We start from the raw sequence: 23,691 nt of genomic DNA, 5'->3' as shown, positions 1-23,691 counted from the left end.
TTAATATATTATCCCTTTCCTAGCCGTGCATCCCTGAATCTGGCTTCATGCAGTTTCTCAGGATTGTAGTGCTATTTAGTTTCTCTAATTGCCATTCCTTAGGAATGATGTCAGTGATGGGAATTACCAGGAAAGAAGCAAATTGAAAAGTTTTGTATAACGCAGGTAGTCCTCAGACCATTTATTTAATTACCATTCAGAGTTACAATGGCACTGAAAAAAATGACGTAAACTGGTCACGTCATGCTTAAAATTGACTCAGCTTTTCATCCTTCTGGGGTTGGTAAAATGAGGACCCAGGTTGTTGGGGGGAAAATGCTGACTCTGTAAATTGTATTTATTATTTATTTATGTATTTTGTCCAATACACAATGAGGGTTTTAGTGGGTATATATCTATATGCACATAGTAAAATACACGATGAAGGTTATAGAGGAGATACTTATAGTAAAGTATATCTAAGAAATAATAGAAAAGAAGGTATAGTAATATAACATATCAATGAAAGAATAGAAGAAGAGATATAGGAATAGAAGAAAGGTATAGGAGATATAGGAGAGCAATAGGACAGAGGACGGAAGGCACTCTAGTGCACTTGTACTCGCCCCTTACTGACCTCTTAGGAATCTGGATAGGTCAGCCGTAGATAATCTAAGGGTAAAGTCCTTGGACAGGGCTGTAAAACACTGTGAAATTGTATATAAGTCTAATTGCTATTGCTGTTATGACTATTGAAGGATTTCCATGGTCATATGATCAAAATTTGAGCACTTGGTATCTGGTACTGGAAAGTGTTTATGACTGCCCTGCACTGCCCTGAGGTCATGTGATTACTATTTGTAACTTTTCTAGCTTCTTCCAACAAATCAATTATGGTAGCCAGATTCACAACAACTGCAATGATTCACTTAACAAATGTGGCAAAAAGGCTGTTAAAAAACTCACTTAACAATTACCTTGCTTAGCAATGAAATTTTTGGTCTCAACTGTGGTCATAAATTGAGGAAAGCCTATAGAGGGTTACATAATTACTTACCCTACCCTATTCTACACTACTTTTATTTCGCAGTTGTAGTCCTATCTAAACCAGGAGGCTCTTCACACAGTCACTCACACCCTCATCACCTCACTCCTTGTCTATTGCAACATGCTCTACCTGGACCTACTTTTGAAGAGTGTTTGGAGGCTACCGCTGGTTCAAAATTCAGCCGCGCAAGCCATAGTAGGTGTACCAAGATACACCCATATAACTCCAATTCTCAATGAGCTGCAGTTGGTCTCCAGACGCAATTCAAGGTGTTGGTTATCACTTTTAAAGTCCTGCATGGCTTAGGACCAGATTATTGACGGACTACTTTATACTTCCCTGCGGCCAACAAGGGCAAACAGAGTTGGCCTTCTCCAAACAATGTTTGGCAGGGCCATGGGGAAGCATCTTCTCTGTGGCAGCTCCGACCCTTTGGAACCAACTGCTCCCAGAGATTTGCACTATCCCTGCCTTACTGGCCTTTTGGAAAACCATTAAGACCTGGCTTTTCAGGCGGACCTGGGACCATGAATGATTGAACGTTTGAATGTTATTAATAGAGTTATTGATTGTTTCTCTATTTTGTTTTTGATATTATAATTTTATATTTTTATATATTGTTAGCTGCCCAAAGTCCACTGGAATTGGGCGGCATACAAATCTTGTTAAACATTTAACATTAGTTATTGTACTGACCTCTGTTATTGCACAGTTGTACTCTACCCTCCCCTACTCTACCCTACTCTACTCCACTCTAGAGTTGTAATGGTACTTCAGCTTGAAACCGGAAAAACATTATATACATGTCACATGTTTTTTTGCTGAATTTGAAAATTAAGAGAGACTAGGATAGATCTATTTCGGCCTTATTTTGGCCTCATCAGCTAGCCATACCCACTGGGACTGAACCTGCAACCTTTGCCTTGTAAGGCAGAGAATTATCCTCTAGGCTACAGTATCCAATCCCTTCAGCTCTGCACCACGGAAAGGTTACATATTTTTGTGTCGAATCACCCTGGTGTATTGAAGGAACATCACAGCTCCTTATTTGCCTCTCGGCCCAACCCAGGGCCATTACAGTATATATATTTAAAAATCACATTATTTCAGGCTTAGTATCTTCGTTTTATCTTTCTAGGAGCTTAATCAATTTACGACTCCAGGGGATTCAATTTGCTTTTTTGTCAAAGACATGACAAAAATTATGCACATGTCCCTTAAAATATCAGATTCATATTTTGGGTTTGGAGATCTGTGGTGAAGCTCTAGTAATGCAGTTAGATAGTATTAAACATTGTACGACTAGACATCTAGCAGAAATATATATTATTTGGTTTAATAATTTCAGTTTAAAATTTTATTCATTCTTATTTTTATACATTTGACCTTTTTTTAAAAAAACTCTGTTTTGTTGAAAACCCTTTTAATATCAACTGTTAGCATACAAGCCGGCATATAGACTAAATAGGTTACATGCTTGCATAAAAATATTTTCATTTTCTGAAAATTAAGAATTATAATTTAATGATATTAATATACCAGTGAGAAGTAGAAAAGATCGGAGACTAGAAGAAGCTAATTAAATTGACCTTTAAATCCTTCCTGCTCTCTTGGAGTTTAATGCTAATCTCTAAACACCTATGGTGCAGATAGATTTCAAAGGAGAAAAGTTGCCACTGCTTTCGTTTATCCAATCTTTTTAACTGAGAATATATTAACATAGCTCATATTCTCCATTACGTAGGGGGACATTTATCCTATCAGTTTGAAAAACCAGAATAAGCAGGAATTATGCAAATTAATGAAGAATATATGATGCTATTTTAAAAAATGATCCTGAATTTTAGCTAACTTACTGTATTGCTATTTGGAGTTATTGTCTCACATTCAAATTTGATAGACTGGAGCCATAAGGATTATTTTTCTCATAATTTCATCTGCTTTTCAGTGTCTCTTATGCATATGCTTGGCCTATTTGTTTCTCAATATTCTTTTCCCTCTTACTCTGCAATGGTTTCCATTTGATTCAGTGTTTGCTTAGTCCATGCACAAATCATATGTATCTTCCATGGACAGTTTATTTGCAGTCTCTGGAATTCTTATTTGTCAAAAAGAAGTGTTCAGGGTTTTCCAGTTTTTGACCTGGGATCCTCCCCCACCCCTAAAAATTAAAGTAAATTCACATTATTATTATTTTTAAAAAATACACGTTCTTTCTCGATAAATGGAAAGTGTCAGCTTTGCCCATTTTGCATAATTTTGCCATTTATTATTGGCACTCCAAAATGTCAAATGTAGTCTTGGTTAAAGGTTACTTAACCCTTCATTCTGGAACTCTTTCATTTTCTTCCTCTCTAATTACTAAAATACTTTCCTTTTTCTGTTTGGGCCAACTGCTGTGGCTGTTGTTTCTGTTTTCATTTGTCTTTGTTTTCCATAGGAGTGAAAGGACTTGGAATACATTGGTCTTTGGGTCTTATTATGCATCTGTGAGCAAATAATGTCTTTTTTCTATATATTTTTTTAAAAAAAGTAAACTTTATTTAAACACACAAAATACAAACAAACTCACAAAGACAAGGAGAAAAATAACATTAAAATAAAAGTCAGCAAATAATGTCTTGATTACTGTTATTGAATGATTATTTGTAAAGGTATGGATCATTTTGTTTGATCTTAATAAGTGTGTGCACTGTTGTAGGTTATCAATTGAAAGTAAATATTAACAGCTAAATTAGCTGTTTGATCTTGATAATTGTAGCAATGGGATAATTAATAAAATATTACTATATAAAGTACTTGATGAAATTAAAGTTAAATTTGTCTTCTCTAAAAATTGGCATGTAATATTTAGCTGCCCTAAATATTTCAATATTTTTCCTGTTTTTTAAAAAGAATTTTAGTAAACTTCAATAATTCTGATGTGTAACTATTCTGTATAAACCATGAGCTATGCTCATTGTGTTTGTTGCTTCTTCAAGAAGCTGCATCATTGTCAATCTCAAACACTAGTCCCGCAAGCCCAAGAAAATAAGTAGTTGAGTTCAGGAGTGTTGATACCGTGGAAATTTAGATAATAATTCACATAACAAGCCAATCTATTGGTTATGACCTATAAATAGCTGAAAACAGACATATTTGTGCTTATAACATGATGACCAGGGTGGCAAATATTACTTCTTTGCCCTTGTTGCATAATCCCAGTACTTTTGTTAAGGTTGATCCACCCCTCTTCCATAATTTTGTAAGTAGCAGCAAAGTGCTAAGAGTTCTGGACAATATTTCACCAGTAATCATGTTTAAATTCAGCCAAATTTTTATTCATTTAGGGAGAATCTGGAGGAAACAGCGACGGAACTTTGCCATGTTAAGTGGAGTATTTTTCAGGAAATGAGGAAATGGATAAGATGCTTTGTAGTATTTATATCACTGCTTATGAATTATATCCCAGCCTAAACTGAATTCTTCCGCAGGAGAAATTTGGTTTGCAGTTGGATTAGAGAAAGGTTGTCATCCATATGCTGTAGTACCTGCAGTACCACCTGCCTTGAAAGAGGAGGTATCATTACACCCCGTTCCTGAAAAGGCCTCTCTTAGAATCCAGATAGTGTCCAAATTTCTCTTTGACATAAGGTGGTAGAAAAAAATTGTAAGCTACAAAGGACTGTAGATAAAGCAAGTTATTCAGACGCTTTGAAGTCAGGGTTCAGATGTAGGCATGGGTTTGAATATGTATTGGTCAGTAGTGGGTGAACTGAGAGGCCCATAGGTGTGGGGAATGTACTACTGCTGGTCTTCTTAAGATCTCTCAACAGCTTTCAGTGTCTAAGGATTACAGTAGTCCCTCGATTTTCGCGGGTTCGAACTTCGCGAAACGGCTATACCACGGTTTTTCAAAAATATTAATTAAAAAATACTTTGCTGTTTTTTCCCCTATACCACGGTTTTTCCCGCCTGATGACGTCATACATCATTGCCAAACTTTCATCCGCCTTTAATAAATAATTTTTTTAAATAAACTTTAATAAATAAACATGGTGAGTAATAATCTAAATGGTTGCTAAGGGAATGAGAAATTGCAGTTTAGGGGTTTAAAGTGTTAAGGGAAGGCTTGTGATACTGTTCTTAGCCAAAAATATTGTATTTACTTCCGCATCTCTACTTCGCGGAAATTCGACTTACGGGCGGTCTCGGAACGCATCCCCCGTGAAAATCGAGGGAACACTGTATAAGAATTTGAATAGATAGGAAACAGATTGAAAACGGATCTCATAAGACTCAGTTGTTATTTTCCCAGAAACTATTTGTCTCTGTCTCTTCACCCTTGTGGTAATTGCACCTTACCCCTCCTAAAGGAGAAAATTCACAACTTGGGAATACTCCTAGACTCACTCCTGCTAATCAGGTAGGTGAAAGAAGTAACTAGAACAGCTATTTATCCACTTTGGTTGATCTGTTAGTTGCTCACCTTTTTGAAAAAGGAAGTTACAGCAATGGTGCTTCACACCTTTTATTATTTCCTAGTTGGATTGAGTCTTATCTATTCAGTCAACATAAGAGTCTGAAACATTGAGGTCATATACTAGCTTTACTTTACTAATACATAGGCTGCAGCATTTTAGATCAACTGCAATTCAATTACATTTTACATTTTAAAATCTGAAAAATTGGACTTTCTGGTTTAACTATGTACTATAGTAAATCTATCAAGAAGTGCCCGTATCCATTTGTTATGGGATTTCTGCTTAGTTTGATTGAAACCTTAAGGTCAGTTAATATTTTATCGCCTTCTAAAAATAATCTTGATGATTGTCTATGTGCACTAAGAGTAATCTTTTAATTGACCTGTATAACTGTATTGTGACATTTGCAACTAAAGTTTGCTTAAATATATTAGATAGTAAAAGGATCAGAGTCAGATACAGTGTTTGTATATTTAAAATTCTGGAAACCTTCAGAATTTTATTTCATGCCTCTATGAACATTGGCTCCTAGGTTACAGCAGTACTAAAATAGTACTTCTTGTTTCTTTTGTCTTGTCTCTTAAGCTTATGTGTCGTTTTACAGTGGTCCAATTACATAATCAGGAAAAGCTTATGGATTTCATCAATTTCCCTAGTCTATGCCATTACATACTGGTAACTTCCTTTAACATAGAAGATAACTTTTAAAAACTTCATATCAGTAATAATTTTGCCTTTGTATGGTCAAGATAACTTTGTTTTCTATAGATTAACTCCTACCCTCAAAACGTCGCCACAGGGCACTGCACACCAAGACAACTAGACACAAGAACAGTTTTTTCCCGAACGCCATCACTCTACTAAACAAATAATTCCCTCAACACTGTCAGACTTTCTACTAAATCTGCACTTCTATTCTACTAGTTTTTCTCATAATTCCTATCACCCATTTCCTCCCATGTTGACTGTATGACTGTAACTTGTTGCGTATACCCTAAGATTTTTTATTAATATTGCTTCTTCATTGCTTATTTGACCCCTATGACAATCATTAAGTGTTGTACCACATGATTCTTGACAAATGTATATTTTATTTTATGTACGTTGAGAGCATGTGCACCAAGACAAATTCCTTGTGTGTCCAATCACACTTGGCCAATAAAAATTCTATTCTATTCTATTCTAAAAATGTACAGAAAATATATGTAACAGTATATATTTTAAAAAAATGTAAGTTAATTTAAGTTAAGATGGTCTCTTATGGTGCAGCCTTGACCTCAAAAATGATTCCAGGGATTGCTGGTTCTTTAGCTTTACTTTATCATTAAAAAGGTTGGTACTTACTTAATGTCGGGGTGGCGCAGCAGGTAGAGTGCTGTACTGCAGGCCACTGAAGCTGACTGTAGATCTGTAGGTCAGCAGTTCAAATCTCATCACCGGCTCAAGTTTGACTCAGCCTTCCATCCTTCCGAGGTGGGTAAAATGAGGACCCAGATTGTGGGGGCAATATGCTGGCTCTGTTAAAAAATGCTATTGCTAACATGTTGTAAGCACCCTGAGTCTAAGGAGAAGGGTGGCATAAAATCGAATGAATGAGTGAGTGAGTGAGTGAGTGAGTGAGTGAGTGAGTGAGTGAATGAATGAATGAATGAATGAATACCATTTCACTGGTATGAAACAGTGATTGACATGTTTTTTTAAAAAATAGTTTTTATTGAGTATAAATTTAAAAACATTAAAAAATACAAACAAACATCAAATAAAACAAACAATACATTTACAAATGTACATATAAAACCTCCTACAGTAAATTGTCTTAACGCTAAATTTTCATTTATACATAAATCTTATAAACTGTATTTCCTTTACAGTTTTTCTCTATAAATATATTAATAAATATATCTATCTGTTATATCCAAACTTATAGTCCTATAATCATTTTTAAATAAATATCAATATATACATTTCTACATCTTTTTTCTTTTTATTCTTCCTTTCCAACCGGTTATAAAATAAATTTCAAACTTCAAAATATTCTGAGTGCTATTTCTGGTTTAATTCTATCATCAACTTATTTAATTCTGCACATTCCAATTTTTTAAAAAATAATTATACTGTCGGGTGGTATGTCAGCATGTTTCCAATTTTGTGCCAGGCATATTCTCATTCCTCTCAAAATATGTAGTATCAATGTTTCTTTCCTATTTTTTGATCCAATATCCGTATTAAGAACATTTCAGGTTTCATATTAATTTTTAATTATATTATTTCTTCGAGCCATTTTCTAATTTTTCTAATTATTGGGCTGGTCCACCACATGTGATAAAATGATCCATTTTTGTGTTGGCATTTCCAACATTTGGGGTTCATATTTTTATACCTTTTGGCCAATCTCGCTGGTGATATATGCCATCTATAGTACATTTTCCTTGTTTATTTTTTCCCCAGATTTTTTTCCCATTGATACAAATTTATGTTACATCAAAAACTTTTGGCCTAACTAAACATGTTATCCTTAACTATTTCTTCCTCCATTTTATAGTATAGTAAAGTGGTACCTCAAGATACGAACCCCTCGTCTTACGAACAACCCGAGATACGAACCCGGGGTTCAGAAAAAATTTGCCTCTTCTTACGAACATTTTTCATCTTACGAACGGCAAACCCCCCGGCTGTTTTAAAAGGTGACAGCCGGGTGGCGGGGCTTCTCGGCGACCTCCCGAACACTGAACCCGGAAGTTCAGGTTCCGGAGGCCTCTGAGAAGTCCCGCTGCCCAGCTGTCGTCTCCCACCAGTACTGTACTTCTCCCAAGACAACGCGGTTTCAGCCTCCCTTTGCTCCACGCTGCTTCGCCCTGCCTGTCATCCTGGCTCAAGCAGGCGGCGGCAGACCGTCTTTGTGTTTTTTGCTGGGGGGGGGAGAAGGAAGACCTTCCTGACTCCCTCCCCCCAGCCAAAAACACAAAGACGGTCTCCGCTTGAGCCAAGATGACAGGCAAGGGCGAAGCAGCGCTCAGCAAAGGGAGGCTGAAACCGCCGGCAGCTTCAGCTTCCCATTGCCCCGTGGGCGGCGGCAGACTGCCTTTGTATTTTTGGCTGGGGGGGAAGGAGGAGGCGCAGGATCGGGGCGGCGACGGGCGCGGGGCGAGGCAGCAGGTCAGCATCCTGGGCGGGCGAGGAGACGCGGCCGAGCGGGCCCGGCTCAGGCTCCGGCTAGACCTCCAGCAAGACGGGGCGGGCAGCGACTGGGTGCTGTGGTGGTGGCGGCGAGGGTGTGTCTGACTCGGGGCTGGCAGCGCCTGACGCAGCGGGGAACATTGGTGCGGGAGGCAGGAGAGGACCGGGTGACCGGAGTAGCAGCGCCGCCGCCGTCGCCGCCACGCCCGGCTCGGCTTCCCTGGCTGCTTGGCAGTGGAGGCTCGGCCGAAAGGGGCTGGAGCCGCAGAGCTTTGCCTCCCGCCCCTCGCCCCTGTGCCGCCAGCGCGTCATCTTCCCTCCCAGACTAAAAGGCCGGCCTTCGTGGATGAGGGGGCGTGCTTGGCTCTGCTCCGGTCCCCCGATCGTCTCCTGCCTCCCGCGCCGATGTTCCACGCCACACCCGGCTCGGCTTCCCTGGCTGCTTGGCCGGGGGGGCTCAGGCAAAAGGGGCTGGAGACGCAGAGATTTGCCTCCCACCCCTCGTCCGTGCCGCCGGCACGTCATCTTCCCTCCCAGACAAAAAGGCCGGCCTTCGGGGATGAGGGGGCATGCTTGGCTCTGCGTCTCCAACCCCTTTCGGCCGAGCCCCCCCGGCCAAGCAGCCAGGGAAGCCGAGCCGGGCGTGGAACATCGGCGCGGGAGGCAGGAGACAATCGGGCGACCGGAGCAGCAACACTGCCGCCGTCACCGCCACGCCCGGCCCGGATTCCCTGGCTGTTTGGCCAGGGAGGCTCGGCCGAAAGGGGCTGGAGACGCAGAGCCGAGCACGCCCCTTCCTCCCCGAAAGCCGGCCTTTTTGTCTGGGAGGGAAGATGACGCGCCGGCGGCACGGGCGAGGGGTGGGAGGCAAATCTCTGCGTCTCCAGCCGATGTTCCCTGCCACGCCCAGCTCGGCTTCCCTGGCTGCTTGGCCGGCGGGGCTCGGAGGAAAGGGGCTGGAGACGCAGATTTGCCTCCCACCCCTCGCCCGTGCCGCCGGCGCGTCATCTTCCCTCCCAGACAAAAAGGCCAGCTTTCGGGGAGGAAGGGGCGTGCTCGGCTCCAGCCCCTCACCGCCACGCCCGGCCCGGATTCCCTGGCTGTTTGGCCAGGGAGGCTTGGCCGAAAGGGGCTGGAGACGCAGAGCCGAGCACGCCCCTTCCTCCCCGAAAGCCGGCCTTTTTGTCTGGGAGGGAAGATGACGCGCCGGCGGCACGGGCGAGGGGTGGGAGGCAAATCTCTGCGTCTCCAGCCGATGTTCCCTGCCACGCCCAGCTCGGCTTCCCTGGCTGCTTGGCCGGCGGGGCTCGGAGGAAAGGGGCTGGAGACGCAGATTTGCCTCCCACCCCTCGCCCGTGCCGCCGGCGCGTCATCTTCCCTCCTAGGCAAAAAGGCCGGCTTTCGGGGAGGAAGGGGCGTGCTCGGCTCTGCGTCTCCAGCCCCTTTCGGCCGAGCCTCCCTGGCCAAACAGCCAGGGAATCCGGGCCGGGCGTGGCGGTGACGGCGGCAGTGTTGCTGCTCCGGTCACCCGATTGTCACAGAGAAATGCAATGGAACTCTATAAATGTGATAAAGTAGCTTGGAACCAGACTCATCAAAACACAGGATCTGCTTGGAGCATAGGACACAGATTTATTTCCTAGTCTACTGTTCAACATCATTAAAAAAATCAGTACAGTGATCCCTCGAGTTTCGCGAGGGTTCCGTTCCAAGACCCCTCGCGAAACTCGATTTTTCGCGATATAGCGGTGCGGAAGTAAAAACACCATCTGCGCATGTGCGGCCATTTTTTCATGGCCGCACATGCGCAGATGGTGAAGTTTGCGTGTGGGCGGTGGGGAAGACCAAGGGAAGGTTACTTCAGCCGCCCAACAGCTGATCTGCTCGGTAGCGCGGCAGCAGCGAGGAGCCGAAGATGGGGTTTCCCCTTTGCCTGGGCAACGGGGAAACCTCATCTTCGGCTCCTCGCTGCTGCCGCGCTACCGAGCAGATCAGCTGTTGGGCGGCCGAAGGAACGTTCCCTGGGTCTTCCCCGCCGCCTCGGATCCTCGCTGATGCCCGCCCGCCGTTTGCCGCTCGCCCCGTTCGGCGGCCGCACATCCCGTTCGCCCGCCGCTCGCCCCGTTCGCCCGCCGCTCGCCCCGTTCGCCCGCCGCTCCCCTCGTTCTCCCCCCATTCCCCTCGTTCGCCCGCCGCTCCCCTCGTTCGCCCCCCACTCCCCTCGTTCGCCCGCCGCTCGCCTCGTTCGCCCGCCGCTATCGAACTTGCTATCGAGCCTGCTAATGAAATCCAACCCGCAGCGGCCCTTTCCCTCTCCAGGCTGCGGGAGGGGTCCGGAGAACAATGCCTGGCGCCGCGCTCCCGGCTGGGCTTTTTTCCCCCATTTCCCCTCGGGTGGAATTTCAGACCCTCCGCCGGTTGGATTTCATTAGCAGGCTCGATAGCAAGTTCTTCCTCCCTTTAGAAAGCCCCGCAGCCTCCTCCGCCCGGCGAGGCCGCCAGCGAGGACCCGCAAAGCCGCCGCCGCCGCAGCGAGGCCAAGCCGCCCGCTCCCACGGCACGGGCTCCCAACACAGCGCCGCTCAGCCCGCCCTCGGCGATGCCTCCGCGGATCTGCAAACCCAGCCGAGCGATGCCTCTGGTCTGGGCGAAGGCAGTGGGCAGTCCCCGCCGCAGCAGTCCCCGCGGGCACCGCGCGCCAAGGGCCGGCCAGGCCGCCGGCCAACAAAGGGGCTCCCTCGCCTCCCTCGGGCAGGTTTACAAAGGCAGCGCGGCAACTTGGAGCCCGGCACGCCCCGCAGCCCTCGCCTCGCCCGCCCCCGCCTGGCCGGCGCTCCGGCTACCCCCGGCTGAGGAAGAACCGAGTAGCCCCCGCCCTCCCCCGCCTGGCTCCCTTCAGCCCCCCGGGGCCAAGCGGGCGGGGGGCGGGCGGGACTTCGCCTGTCTCCGCCGCCAGCATCGCCCCTCCGGCGGGCCGGCCTCCCCCGCCCGCCTCTGCTGCAGCCGCCGCCGCCTCCCCGACTGGCACAAAAGGGCCCCGCCCGCCCCGCCCCGAACCTTACCTTGCGAGTTTTTGGCTGCGGGGGGAGAAGTAGGATTTTCCTAACTCCCTCCCCCTGCAGCCAAAAACTCAAAGCCTGTATCCTGCCGCCCGGTTTACCCAGGACACGAGCGGCGAAGTGACTTGGAGGAATGGAAAGTCCAAACCGCCCGGTTTCAGTGGGGTTTCCCCGTTGCCCAGGGATTCCTTCGCCCGAACGGAGGTGGCTGTGGTGTGTTCAGGAATCCCTGGGCAACGGGGAAACCCCACTGAAACCGGGCGGGTTAAGCCTCCTTCGGCGACTGCGGAACTGCTTGCTGTCAACTTTGCACTGGGCAAAGAACTCTTCACCTCCCGCCAGGCACGGACGAAAGGCGTGGAAGTCTATTGTAGCAGCTGCTACAGCGGAGACATTTGGGGGGGGGGGGGAGGCAGGAGGCAGGAGATCCGGCCCTTCACTTGCCCTCCCAGCAAAAGGCAAAGCCGCGCAGCTCCCCAGCCGCCAAAGGAGGCTTAACCCCACCCCTCTGTCCCACTCATCGCCCGTGGTCGGCATAACCTCCTCCTGCCTATCCCCGCTTTTCTGCCGGCCACGGGCGATGGGTGGGACAGAGGGGTGGGGTTAAGCCTCCTTTGGCGGCTGGGGAGCTGCGCGGCTTTGCCTTTTGCTGGGAGGGCAAGTGAAGGGCCAGATCTCCTGCCTCCTGCCTCCCCCCCAAAATGTCTCCGCTGTAGCAGCTGCTACAATAGACTTCCACGCCTTTCGTCCGTGCCTGGCGGGAGGTGAAGAGTTCTTTGCCCAGTGCAAAGTTGACAGCAAGCAGTTCCGCAGTCGCCGAAGGAGGCTTAACCCGCCCGGTTTCAGTGGGGTTTCCCCGTTGCCCAGGGATTCTTTCGCCCGAACGGAGGTGGCTGTGGTGTGTTCAGGAATCCCTGGGCAACGGGGAAACCCCACTGAAACCGGGCGGGTTAAGCCTCCTTCGGCGACTGCGGAACTGCTTGCTGTCAACTTTGCACTGGGCAAAGAACTCTTCACCTCCCGCCAGGCACGGACGAAAGGCGTGGAAGTCTATTGTAGCAGCTGCTACAGCGGAGACATTGGGGGGGGGAGGCAGGAGGCAGGAGATCTGGCCCTTCACTTGCCCTCCCAGCAAAAGGCAAAGCCGCGCAGCTCCCCAGCCGCCAAAGGAGGCTTTACCCCACCCCTCTGTCCCACTCATCGCCCGTGGTCGGCATAACCTCCTCCTGCCTATCCCCGCTTTTCTGCCGGCCACGGGCGATGGGTGGGACAGAGGGGTGGGGTTAAGCCTCCTTTGGCGGCTGGGGAGCTGCGCGGCTTTGCCTTTTGCTGGGAGGGCAAGTGAAGGGCCAGATCTCCTGCCTCCTGCCTCCCCCCCAAAATGTCTCCGCTGTAGCAGCTGCTACAATAGACTTCCACGCCTTTCGTCCGTGCCTGGCGGGAGGTGAAGAGTTCTTTGCCCAGTGCAAAGTTGACAGCAAGCAGTTCCGCAGTCGCCGAAGGAGGCTTAACCCGCCCGGTTTCAGTGGGGTTTCCCCGTTGCCCAGGGATTCCTTCGCCCGAACGGAGGTGGCTGTGGTGTGTTCAGGAATCCCTGGGCAACGGGGAAACCCCACTGAAACCGGGCGGGTTAAGCCTCCTTCGGCGACTGCGGAACTGCTTGCTGTCAACTTTGCACTGGGCAAAGAACTCTTCACCTCCCGCCAGGCACGGACGAAAGGCGTGGAAGTCTATTGTAGCAGCTGCTACAGCGGAGACATTGGGGGGGGGGAGGCAGGAGGCAGGAGATCTGGCCCTTCACTTGCCCTCCCAGCAAAAGGCAAAGCCGCGCAGCTCCCCAGCCGCCAAAGGAGGCTTTACCCCACCCCTCTGTCCCACTCATCGCCCGTGGTCGGCATAACCTCCTCCTGCCTATCCCCGCTTTTCTGCCGGCCACGGGCGATGGGTGGGACAGAGGGGTGGGGTTAAGCCTCCTTTGGCGGCTGGGGAGCTGCGCGGCTTTGCCTTTTGCTGGGAGGGCAAGTGAAGGGCCAGATCTCCTGCCTCCTGCCTCCCCCCCAAAATGTCTCCGCTGTAGCAGCTGCTACAATAGACTTCCACGCCTTTCGTCCGTGCCTGGCGGGAGGTGAAGAGTTCTTTGCCCAGTGCAAAGTTGACAGCAAGCAGTTCCGCAGTCGCCGAAGGAGGCTTAACCCGCCCGGTTTCAGTGGGGTTTCCCCGTTGCCCAGGGATTCCTTCGCCCGAACGGAGGTGGCTGTGGTGTGTTCAGGAATCCCTGGGCAACGGGGAAACCCCACTGAAACTGCAGAGCCGAAGGGTGGCCTTTTTGTCTGGGAGGGAAGATGACGCGCGGGCGGCACAGGGGGGGGGGAGGCAAAGCTCTGCGGCTCCAGCCACTTTCAGCCAAGCCTCCCCGGCCACGCAGCCAGGGAAGCCGAGCCGGGCGTGGCGGCGGCGGCGCTGCTGCTCCGGTCGCCCGATCGTCTCCTGCCTCCCGCGCCGATGTTCCACGCCCGGCTCGGCTTCCCTGGCTGCTTGGCGGGGGGGGGGAGGCTTGGCCGAAAGGGGCTGTACCCGCAGAGCTTTGCCTCCCACCCCTCGCCCCTGTGCTGCCGGCGCGTCATCTTCCCTCCCAGATTCCCCCGGCAAAGTGACGTGGAGGAATGGAAAGCTGAAACCGGGCGGTTTGAGTTTCCCATTCCTTCAAGTCACTTCGCCGCTGCTCTCCTGGCTAAACTGTGTGGCAGGAGACAGGCTTTGAGTTTTTGGCTGGGGGGGAGAAGTAGAACCTTCCTAACTCCCCCCCCCCACCAGCCAGAAGGAGCGGCGAAGTGACGTGGAGGAATGGAAAGCTGAAACTGGGCGGTTTGAGTTTCCCATTCCTCCAAGTCACTTTGCCGCTCCTCTCCTGGCTAAACCGGCGGCAGGAGACAGGGTTGGGGGGGGGTACTGGGAAGCCCCCCAGGCCGACTGCCACCTTTTCAAACAGCCGCGCCCTTCCCAGCTGAGTCCTGAAGCCAAGCGCCAAAGGCGAACTTCTGCGCTTGGCTTCAGGACTCAGCTGGGAAGCGGCACGGGTGTTTTAAAAGGTCTCCCCCGGCATGGGGGGCTTCCTAGCACCCCCCCAAACCCGGGTTGGGGGTTCGGGGGGTGCTAGGAAGCCCCCCATGCCGGCGGGAAGACCCAGGGAAGGTTCCTTTGGCCGCCTAGCAGCTGATCTGCCCGGCGGTAATGCAAACTCCACCATCTACGCATGCGTGCAGATGGTGGTGTTACTTCCGGGTAGAAAACTCGCGATATAGCGTTTCGCGAAACTCGAGATCGCGAAACTCGAGGGATCACTGTAATTTAAACTTCCTTCCTAATGATTTTTTAATCAGAATCTTATCAATAAGATTAGTAAACAATTCCTTTGGGACATTTCTGTTTAATTTCAGGATACAGCCAAACCAATGTGTAATTGTGTGACGGCTTCCTAACTTGAGAAAATTTGTAAACAAGAATTCTTGAACTCTTTCTATTCAAGAGTTGGGACCCCAGTTTTTAGGGTAGTAACCATAGTTCCCTCTAAGCTGAGCAGTGAGCAATCGCTCACTTAAAAATCATCATCAACTCAGAGTTATCCAAACCTGCCCAGAAGCCGAGAGGGAAAGAGTGAGAGGGAAGGAGAGAGAGAGGAAGAGAGAGAAACAGATAGAAAAAAGAGAGGAAAGAAAAGAAAAAGAAAAAGAATGGGAGTAAGGAAGAAGAGAAAGAAAATCAAAATCTAGTTTGAAACTAGCTCAACTATTTAAGTGGCATTTTGATATTGATAGAGTTGCCCTATTATGAGCTCACTGTTATAGACACATAGTACAGTATTTTATTTTGAAATTCTCTGAGGCAAAACAGGGTGGGTTGTTTGTTTGTTTGTTTATTAATTAATTAATTAGTTAATTAATTAATTAATTATTTCTGTGCCGCCCAGTCCAGAAAGGACTGCCGCTCAGACACTATACTTTTCCGCCCCCCCCCCCAAAAAAAATTAGAGGGAACACTGGTAGTAACAGATTTTTACTGTAGCTCCTGGTAAACCTACTGAAAAGGGGTGGGGGGAATACATTCCTTTTTGTGATCCTATTTCCTAGCAAATATATTGTACCTAATAGTGGAAGGCATTTGCAGCTTTTCCTGCAGAAATTAATTGTAATAAATCTCATCCCATATTACATACTCCAAGGCTTACCAAACCTGCCACCGAATTCTGATTTGTCCTGTTCTAGTGAAAATTCTATATGCCTTTGGCTACATGAGACAGCGCCATAGCCAGCTGGTTTGGGATTTCTCAGAAGAGTAGCAAATCGTTAGTTAATTTTTAATTGTATTTTTATACCAAGGGAATATTGCCTGTGGGGATTTCTGAAGTGCCAAAATAATTTATCAGTCTTGGGTACCATGATAGAACGTCTCAAGTCTATTCATGCATTTCCTTTTAATTGCATCTTTATCTTACCTAAAATCTAGGCCCTTTGGAACTATATTCCATGCATGTAAGCAGTGGCATGCTTATACCAAATATTGGAGGATTTTATGTGTCTATTCTGGATTTTCAGATTGACAAGAAAACACTTGAGGAATCGGGCAAAGTGGGCAGCCTTTAGATTGTTGTCACAATTGGACAATTTCCTAATCTACAAAAAATATTTCTTCCTGAAAGCCAATCCTCATCTCAGCTCTGTTTTTCATTCTAAATGAGGAAAGGGGTAAAAAAAAAAACCCTGCTTCCCTGTATAATAGCCAGAGGAAACAAGAAAACAGCTGCTTCCTTCTATATAGTACATGGAAGAACTGCTGCCCCAAGGAGAGAAAATCTTCCCAATACTTATTCTGAGATACTCTGGCTTTCTGAGCCAGATCATGGAATTGGATAAGCACCCAATCTCTGCTTTAAAAGAGTGGTGCTACAAATCTATTCTTCTTCCACTATAGATCCACAAAAACTAAAATGAGCTTTAGGAAAACATTTTATATAAAAATGTTGAAGGTACATAAAAAGTAGAATAATTCCACATTTTAAAAGTCCAAGTCAGTTTATATAAAATTGGATTACAATATTTTTTTAAAGCTGCAATACAGTGTTCCCTCAATTTTCGCGGGGGATGCGTTCCGAGACCGCCCGCGAAAGTCGAATTTTTGCAAAGTAGAGATGCGGAAGTAAATACATCATTTTTGGCTATGAACAGTATCACAAACCATCCCTTAACACTTTAAATCCCTGAATTACCATTTCCCATTCCCTTAACAACCATTTACTCACCATTATTACTGGTACTCAGCATTGAACAGTATCCCAAGCCTTCCCTTAACACTTTAAACCCCTAAATTACCATTTCCCATTCCCTTAGCAACCATTTAGATTATTACTCACCATGTTTATTTATTAAAGTTTATTTAAAAAATGTTTTTTAAAGGCAGACGAAAGTTTGGTAATGACATATGACGTCATCGGGCGGGAAAAACCGTGGTATAGGGGGGGAAACCGCGAAGTATTTTTTAATTAATATTTTTGAAAAACCGTGGTATAGACGTTTCGCGAAGTTTGAACCCGCGAAAATTGAGGGAACACTGTAAATCCAAAAATTTAAACCCAAAAACATCAGAACTTAATGCCCAGAGATTGTATAGGACATTGCTTGATGCCTTTAGAACTCCAAGAATGAATTAAATTGCTTTAACAAAAAACCCAAAGTCCAGTTATTTTGCCTCTGCTATTGAAAGTGAATTGGAAACTGGAATATTATCTTCATGTTCAAAAAGGTTGATATGGCAATAGATGCAACAGAAGCCAAGATATTTTGGGTTTTAGATGAGCAATGTTTATCAAACAACATCAGACCTGATACAAATATTGCCTTGGCAACCATAGGACTTACCTTCCTACCAGCTACCATTTGTTTTTGTTTGCTTTGTCTTTTAAATAAATGGAAGGAGTGGACAAGCTGCAAAGCAAGTTGCGTCATGTTTATTTACAAGACAACCCTTGGGCTGTACATAAATCCATGAAAGTAAAATTAGTGAATGGCCAAGGTTCAGAATTGTTTGATGAAAGTATGGCCATATTCTAGACTCAAAGATAGGATTACCTTGGAATAGAAGAGAACATTTTATAGGTTTTAGAGGGTGAAGAACAAACTCATTGGAATTTTGTGAGAAATTTTGTAACATTCTTAAAATTCCAAATATGCTCTCCACTTTAAAAAGATTACCTAAATTTCTATTCTTCTACAGAGTTTCTACTGAGTGGTTCTTCTATTTAAGATTCTGCTAATATGGAGAATATCTTATACATGTTTCTAAATAATTTGTTTTACAATTCATTTTCTATGATATATTTCTGTAGCTTTGTTTAGCTATGCCATTTTAAATATTTACCCAAATATAAAATAACATAACCTTTAATGAAAATATTAGCTTTAATGAAATGAACTGCATTTTGTATTCTGCTCAGAAACCTGAGCTGACATTCTTGGATCCATGTTGTAATGCAAAAAAGCTTTTTGTGCATTGTATCTTGGAAATCGATGATGGATGGATGGATATTTTAATGCAATTTGCTCTAATTTCATAATAATTTTCAGAATATACTAAGATGAGAACTGAGATACACAATTTCAGAAAAACTGTAATCAAGTAATAGTGCCTAGAACTATGTTATATTTATAAGGAAACCTTTGTCTTACGGGAAGCCTATGCATTTGCTCATTTATCAACTGCTTTTTCTGTTGACAGAAGAATAAATGTTAAATTTCAGCTTCTCTTGTATGTATGATGAAGGATAGGCTTCTAATTATTGTTAGCAGTTTATAGGCTGGATGGCAGGCTAGCATGTTTCATGTGTAATCCTCGTTTTTCTCACATAGCTATTAATTTTTTATATTAAATTGTATATGTGGTGTGAAATGGAAAAACAATTTTAAAAATAAAGTTTTGTTTAGTTCCAATTAGAAATATAAACTGCTTCTCTTTTTTTTTACTTTTAAGCATGAAGATCAAGACAAAGCTCAGTCAATTTAAATTAAATTTATAGTACAGTGGTCCCTCGATTTTTCCGGGTTCAAACTTTGCGAAACGGCTATACCACGGTTTTTCAAAAATATTAATTAAAAAATACTTTGCGTTTTCCCCCCCTATACCACGGTTTTTCCCACCCAATGGTGTCATACCTCATCGCCAAACTTTTGTCCGCCTTTAGTAAATATTTTTTTAATAAACTTTAATAAATAAACATGGTGAGTAATAATCTAAATGGTTGCTAAGGGAATGAGAAATTGCAGTTTAGGGGTTTAAAGTGTAAAGGGAAGGCTTGTGATACTGTTCATAGCCAAAAATAGTGTATTTACTTCCGCATCTCTACTTAGCGGAAATTCGACTTTCGCGGGCGGTCTCGGAATGCATCCCCCGCGAAAATCGAGGGAACATTGTAAAACGAATGGTATATTTTGAGCACATCACCAATATATTCACTCTTGAACCATTTGTTTCAGTATGCAATCCTTTATTACAAGATCTAAATAGATTGGCACTAAGATATTTCTCTTAAATGAATCAAAATGAACCTGCAGAAATATAAGCTCTTTTTTGCTGAAAAAATTCTTTCTTAGCAGCAGTATACTTTCAAGTTACAATGAAATGTTTTATTTGGTTTTTATACTGTTTAATTACCCTGTTTTATTTAGAAGTGTCATAAATCTATTTACAAATGTAAACATTTTACATTTGATTTTCAACACTGATCTTTTTGCAAGATGTTTCCGATGTAATCCAAGTAATGTTTCAGAATTTCCAGTTCTGATACCATCTTTTATTAATATTACAGAATTCTCTGACAAGAAGTTGTCCACTTGCTAATGATTCTGCAGCTCGGAGTGGTGCCCGATTCCATAGCTCTTATGACAAAAGATACGTCATCAAAACTATAACAAGTGAAGATGTAGCAGAAATGCACAATATACTGAAGAAATATCACCAGGTAATTCATTATTTGCTTTGAGAATTAGATAGTTGTAATTACATTTCATTGATTAAATATTTGTATAACACCTTAGGAAATGGGCATTACAACTTAGATTTATTGCCAATTTATTTTTCTTGAATTGGTCATTTGTGGTATATTGTAACATCCATGGTTAAAAAATCCTTTAAGAAATCTCTAGAAGTTTTGTTATCTAATTCTATATTAAAATGAAAGGTTTGGAAGGAAGAAAAAGTATCTTGACAATTAGCTGATCAGACTCAAGAATAAAATCTTCACATAGTGAGTTTGGGCAGGCTGGGTGAGGATGTGAGGTACATTCCAGGTATTACGTTTAGGAGACAACACAGTGAACATCAGTTTCCTTCCAAACCTTTCATTGTTGTTTTAATAACAGAAGAAGTATATATTTCAATTTTGATGGGGTAATTTTGACTAATGCTTGCTAAAAAACAGTCAGGATATCTTTTCAACTACTATACAAGAAGCCAATATAGTGATACCTTGTCTTACAAACGTCTCGTCATACAAACTTTTCGAGATACAAACCCGGGCTTTAAGATTTTTTTGCCTCTTCTTACAAACTATTTTCACCTTACAAACCCACCGCTGCCGCTGGGATTCCCTGCCTCCGGACTTCCGTTGCCAGCAAAGGACCCGTTTTTGCGCTGCTGGGATTCCCCTGAAGCTCCCCTCCATGGGAAACCCCACCTCCAGACTTCCCTGTTTTTGTGATGCTGCAGGGGAATCCCAGCAGGGGAATCCAGCAGCGCAAAAACGGGCGCTTCGCTGGCAACAGAAGTCCGGAGGTAGGGTTTCTCAGTGAGGGGAGCCTCAGTGAAATCACAGCATCGCAAAAACACAGAGGTCTGGAGGCGGGGTTTCGAGGACTTCAGTGCTTTTGCGATGCTGTGATTTCACTGATGCTCCCTTCGCTGGGAAATCCCACCTTCGGACTTCCGTTGCCAGCGAAACGCTCGTTTTTGCAATGCTGGGATTGCCCTGCTGGGATTCCTCTGCAGCATCGCAAAAATCTGGAGGTGGGGTTTCCCATGGAGGGGAGCCCCAGGGGAATCCCAGCAGCACAAAAACGGGCGCTTCGGCTGGCAAAAGGGGTGAATTTGGGGCTTGCACGCATTAATCGTTTTTTCATTGATTCCTATGGGAAACATTGTTTCGTCTTACAAACTTTTCACCTTAAGAACCTCGTCCCGGAACCAATCAAGTTTGTAAGACAAGGTATCACTGTATAAGTAAATAAATGCATAGCAGTTATTCTGTTATTCTTTCTTATACAATAGCAGTATACCACCCCGAGTCTGCAGAGAGGGGCAGCATACAAATCTAATAAATTATTATTATTATTGTTGTTGTTGTTGTTGTTGTTATTATTATTATTATTATTATTATCATTATTATTATCATCATCATCGTTATTGTTATTGTTTTGTTGTTGTTATTATTATCATTATTATTATTATTATTATTATTATTATTATTCAGCATAGATTCTTTTTTCATCCTTAATTAGAAACATATATCCTTCATAATCAGGGCTAATATGACTCTTCTGCATTACTTCTTTTTGGATATGCATACAGATAATCAGTGACAGCTGTTGCTTAAAACCATATGAATTTGCCATAGACTTTAAAAAAAAAAACCTTCCTGAAACCATTCTCCAAACCCCACCCCCAAGTACATAAGCACATGTTGACACTAGGCAACCAGCTTGCATTTATGACAGGTTGCAGCAATTAGCTTTTTTGGGATTTTTTTTTTGCTGATTTCTAATGCACTAAACATAGTCAGATAAAATGCAGAGATCTGTAAATTTAATTTCCAGTACAGGGAGAGGGGCGGCATACAAATCTAATAAATTATTATTATTATTATTATTATTATTATTATTATTATTATTATGTCAATACAACACAGCAAATGAGATCACTATGCTGGATTTCGTATTTCATCACCAGTCGGGCGCTTCCCAAGCACCTAAGACTGAGTGATTTAGCGGCGAATTATGTTTGCCGATCCCAGTAAAGCGGCCTTTTGCAATTGACAGATGGAGATTTTGTCAATTCCGATGGTTTTCAAATGTCCGCTGAGATCCTTTGGCACTGCGCCCAATGTGCCAAGTACCACTGGGACCACTTTCACTGGCTTATGCCAGAGTCGTTGTTGTTGTTGTTGTTATTATTATTATTATTATTATTATTATTATTATTATTATTAAAAAGAAATTTGGAAAAAAAATCCTCTTTGTACCACATCAGGCTTGGATTTTCCTAAAACAGCCAATTTTGCACATCATAAGTCTGATGCCATCTCAGATGACAAAAGCATGGCCACCACTGCCTAGAACAGCAGTCCAGCCTTTTCAGCTTGGTGACCCAGTCTGGTGCAAGGTGTGCGTGAGTGGCAGGAGCACGCAATGCATACCAGGGGTATTTGTGCTCATGTGCAAAGCTCCACTTGTGCAAACAGGGCACTTAAGCAAAAGGAAGCTTGAGCTTGTGCGTCAAGCTCCATTTGCAGAAACACCTTCTGCTCGTGCAATTGGAGCTTCATACATACACCCTTGCCCATTTCTCCTGCAACCTGGTTTCAAACAGGCCACAGCCCTGTAGTGGTCTGGGGGTTGAGGATCTCGGGTGTAGATCAGAGGGGTAAAAGTCAAGGCCTGTGAGCCAAATCTAGCTCGGCCATGGGTGCTTAGATCTGGTCTGCAGGGTTGTCCTGAAAACAGCAAAGAACTGACTCGTGGTGCCTCTTCCAGCAAAAGCGGAGCTTGGGAGAATCATGCATGCCCCTCCCCTCCTGGCAGAGGACTGCAGAAAGATCTCTCCAGTTCCACCCAAGCCACCACAAGTGCCCCTAATATGAGTGACATCGAGCTGGACATTCACATGCCCAACCTGGCCGTGCCCATCTGGCCCCCGAGGTCAAATACAACCCTGATGAAATCGAGTTTAATACCCCTGGTCAAGATAATGAAATTGTATGTTTATTTTAATTTATCCTATAACTGAACCAAAATGATTCAGACTTCTGAATAATAATTGCCTTCAGAAACATTGTATTTATTTTAATTATTTTTTAAAAATAATTCATATAATGTCAAGGCATCCACTTTTTATAATTAGTACAGAAATAGGTGTTTTTCTTCTGTACTTTAGTAATTTCATTTTAAGAATAGGTGCTCCTGAAAATAAAATACAGCTTTATAAATTTTTCAAAAACAAAACTTCAACAAGAGAAGTAATATCACTATTTATATATTTAGTACATTTCTATATTACTACAATTTCTGTAATTTCTGTGTGTGTGTGTGTGTGTCACATGTTTTTTTGCTGAATTTGAAAATTAAGGGAGACTAGGATAGATCTATTTCGGCCTTATTTTGGCCTCATCAGCTAGCCACATATATAATTTTATATAAATGTGTATGAAAAGTTAACATACCTACTGAGTAGCCAATGTTAACAGGATAATGCTTGTAACTCAAGATGTTCCCATTCTCCAGCAATGCCATGAGGTATTGAAGAGTTGAAAAGCTGCTGTGTTGTTGATGACACAATATAGGATGCTTTGCAGCTGGTATCTCGTTGGTTTTGATACTCTTTCCTTGAGGGGGAGGAGGGAGAGAGAAAAACGTGTGTGTGTGTAATTTCTACCTGCTTCAAGTGAACTGTTTAATCATGAGGTGCAGATTTGGGGTGAGAATTAGTAAAGAAGAGAATTGATAGGTTATCTGGATTCAAAATATTTATGGAAATCAAATACATTCAAATAAAATTGAAGATTTTGCATGTTTTCAGAGAAGGGCAGCATAGAAATTGAAACAATGATGATGATGTTTACCTGTCACAGCCTTATTGAATGTTTAATTCTATACAGTCTTCATCATGCAAATGTCATCAGTAATTAAAGGATGTAGATACTTCAAAA

At 44.3% G+C, this 23,691-nt stretch overlaps 1 protein-coding gene across 1 annotated transcript in view; it reads left to right on the top strand.

Moving 5' to 3' along the window:
• The window catches only part of PIP4K2A (phosphatidylinositol-5-phosphate 4-kinase type 2 alpha), an 85,058-nt gene that overhangs the window by 41,092 nt on the left and 20,275 nt on the right, over positions 1–23,691 (top strand). The window contains exon 4 of the mRNA XM_070730059.1: positions 19,582–19,734. Coding sequence (XP_070586160.1) covers positions 19,582–19,734 — 153 coding nt within the window. The remainder of the gene's footprint in view (positions 1–19,581; positions 19,735–23,691) is intronic.

The sequence above is a fragment of the Erythrolamprus reginae genome, chromosome Z (assembly GCF_031021105.1).
Source record: "Erythrolamprus reginae isolate rEryReg1 chromosome Z, rEryReg1.hap1, whole genome shotgun sequence".
In the NCBI taxonomy this organism is placed as follows: Eukaryota; Metazoa; Chordata; class Lepidosauria; order Squamata; family Dipsadidae; genus Erythrolamprus; species Erythrolamprus reginae.
The sequence above is the reverse complement of the archived record's forward strand: the minus strand, read 5'-3'. Positions and strand labels throughout refer to the sequence as shown.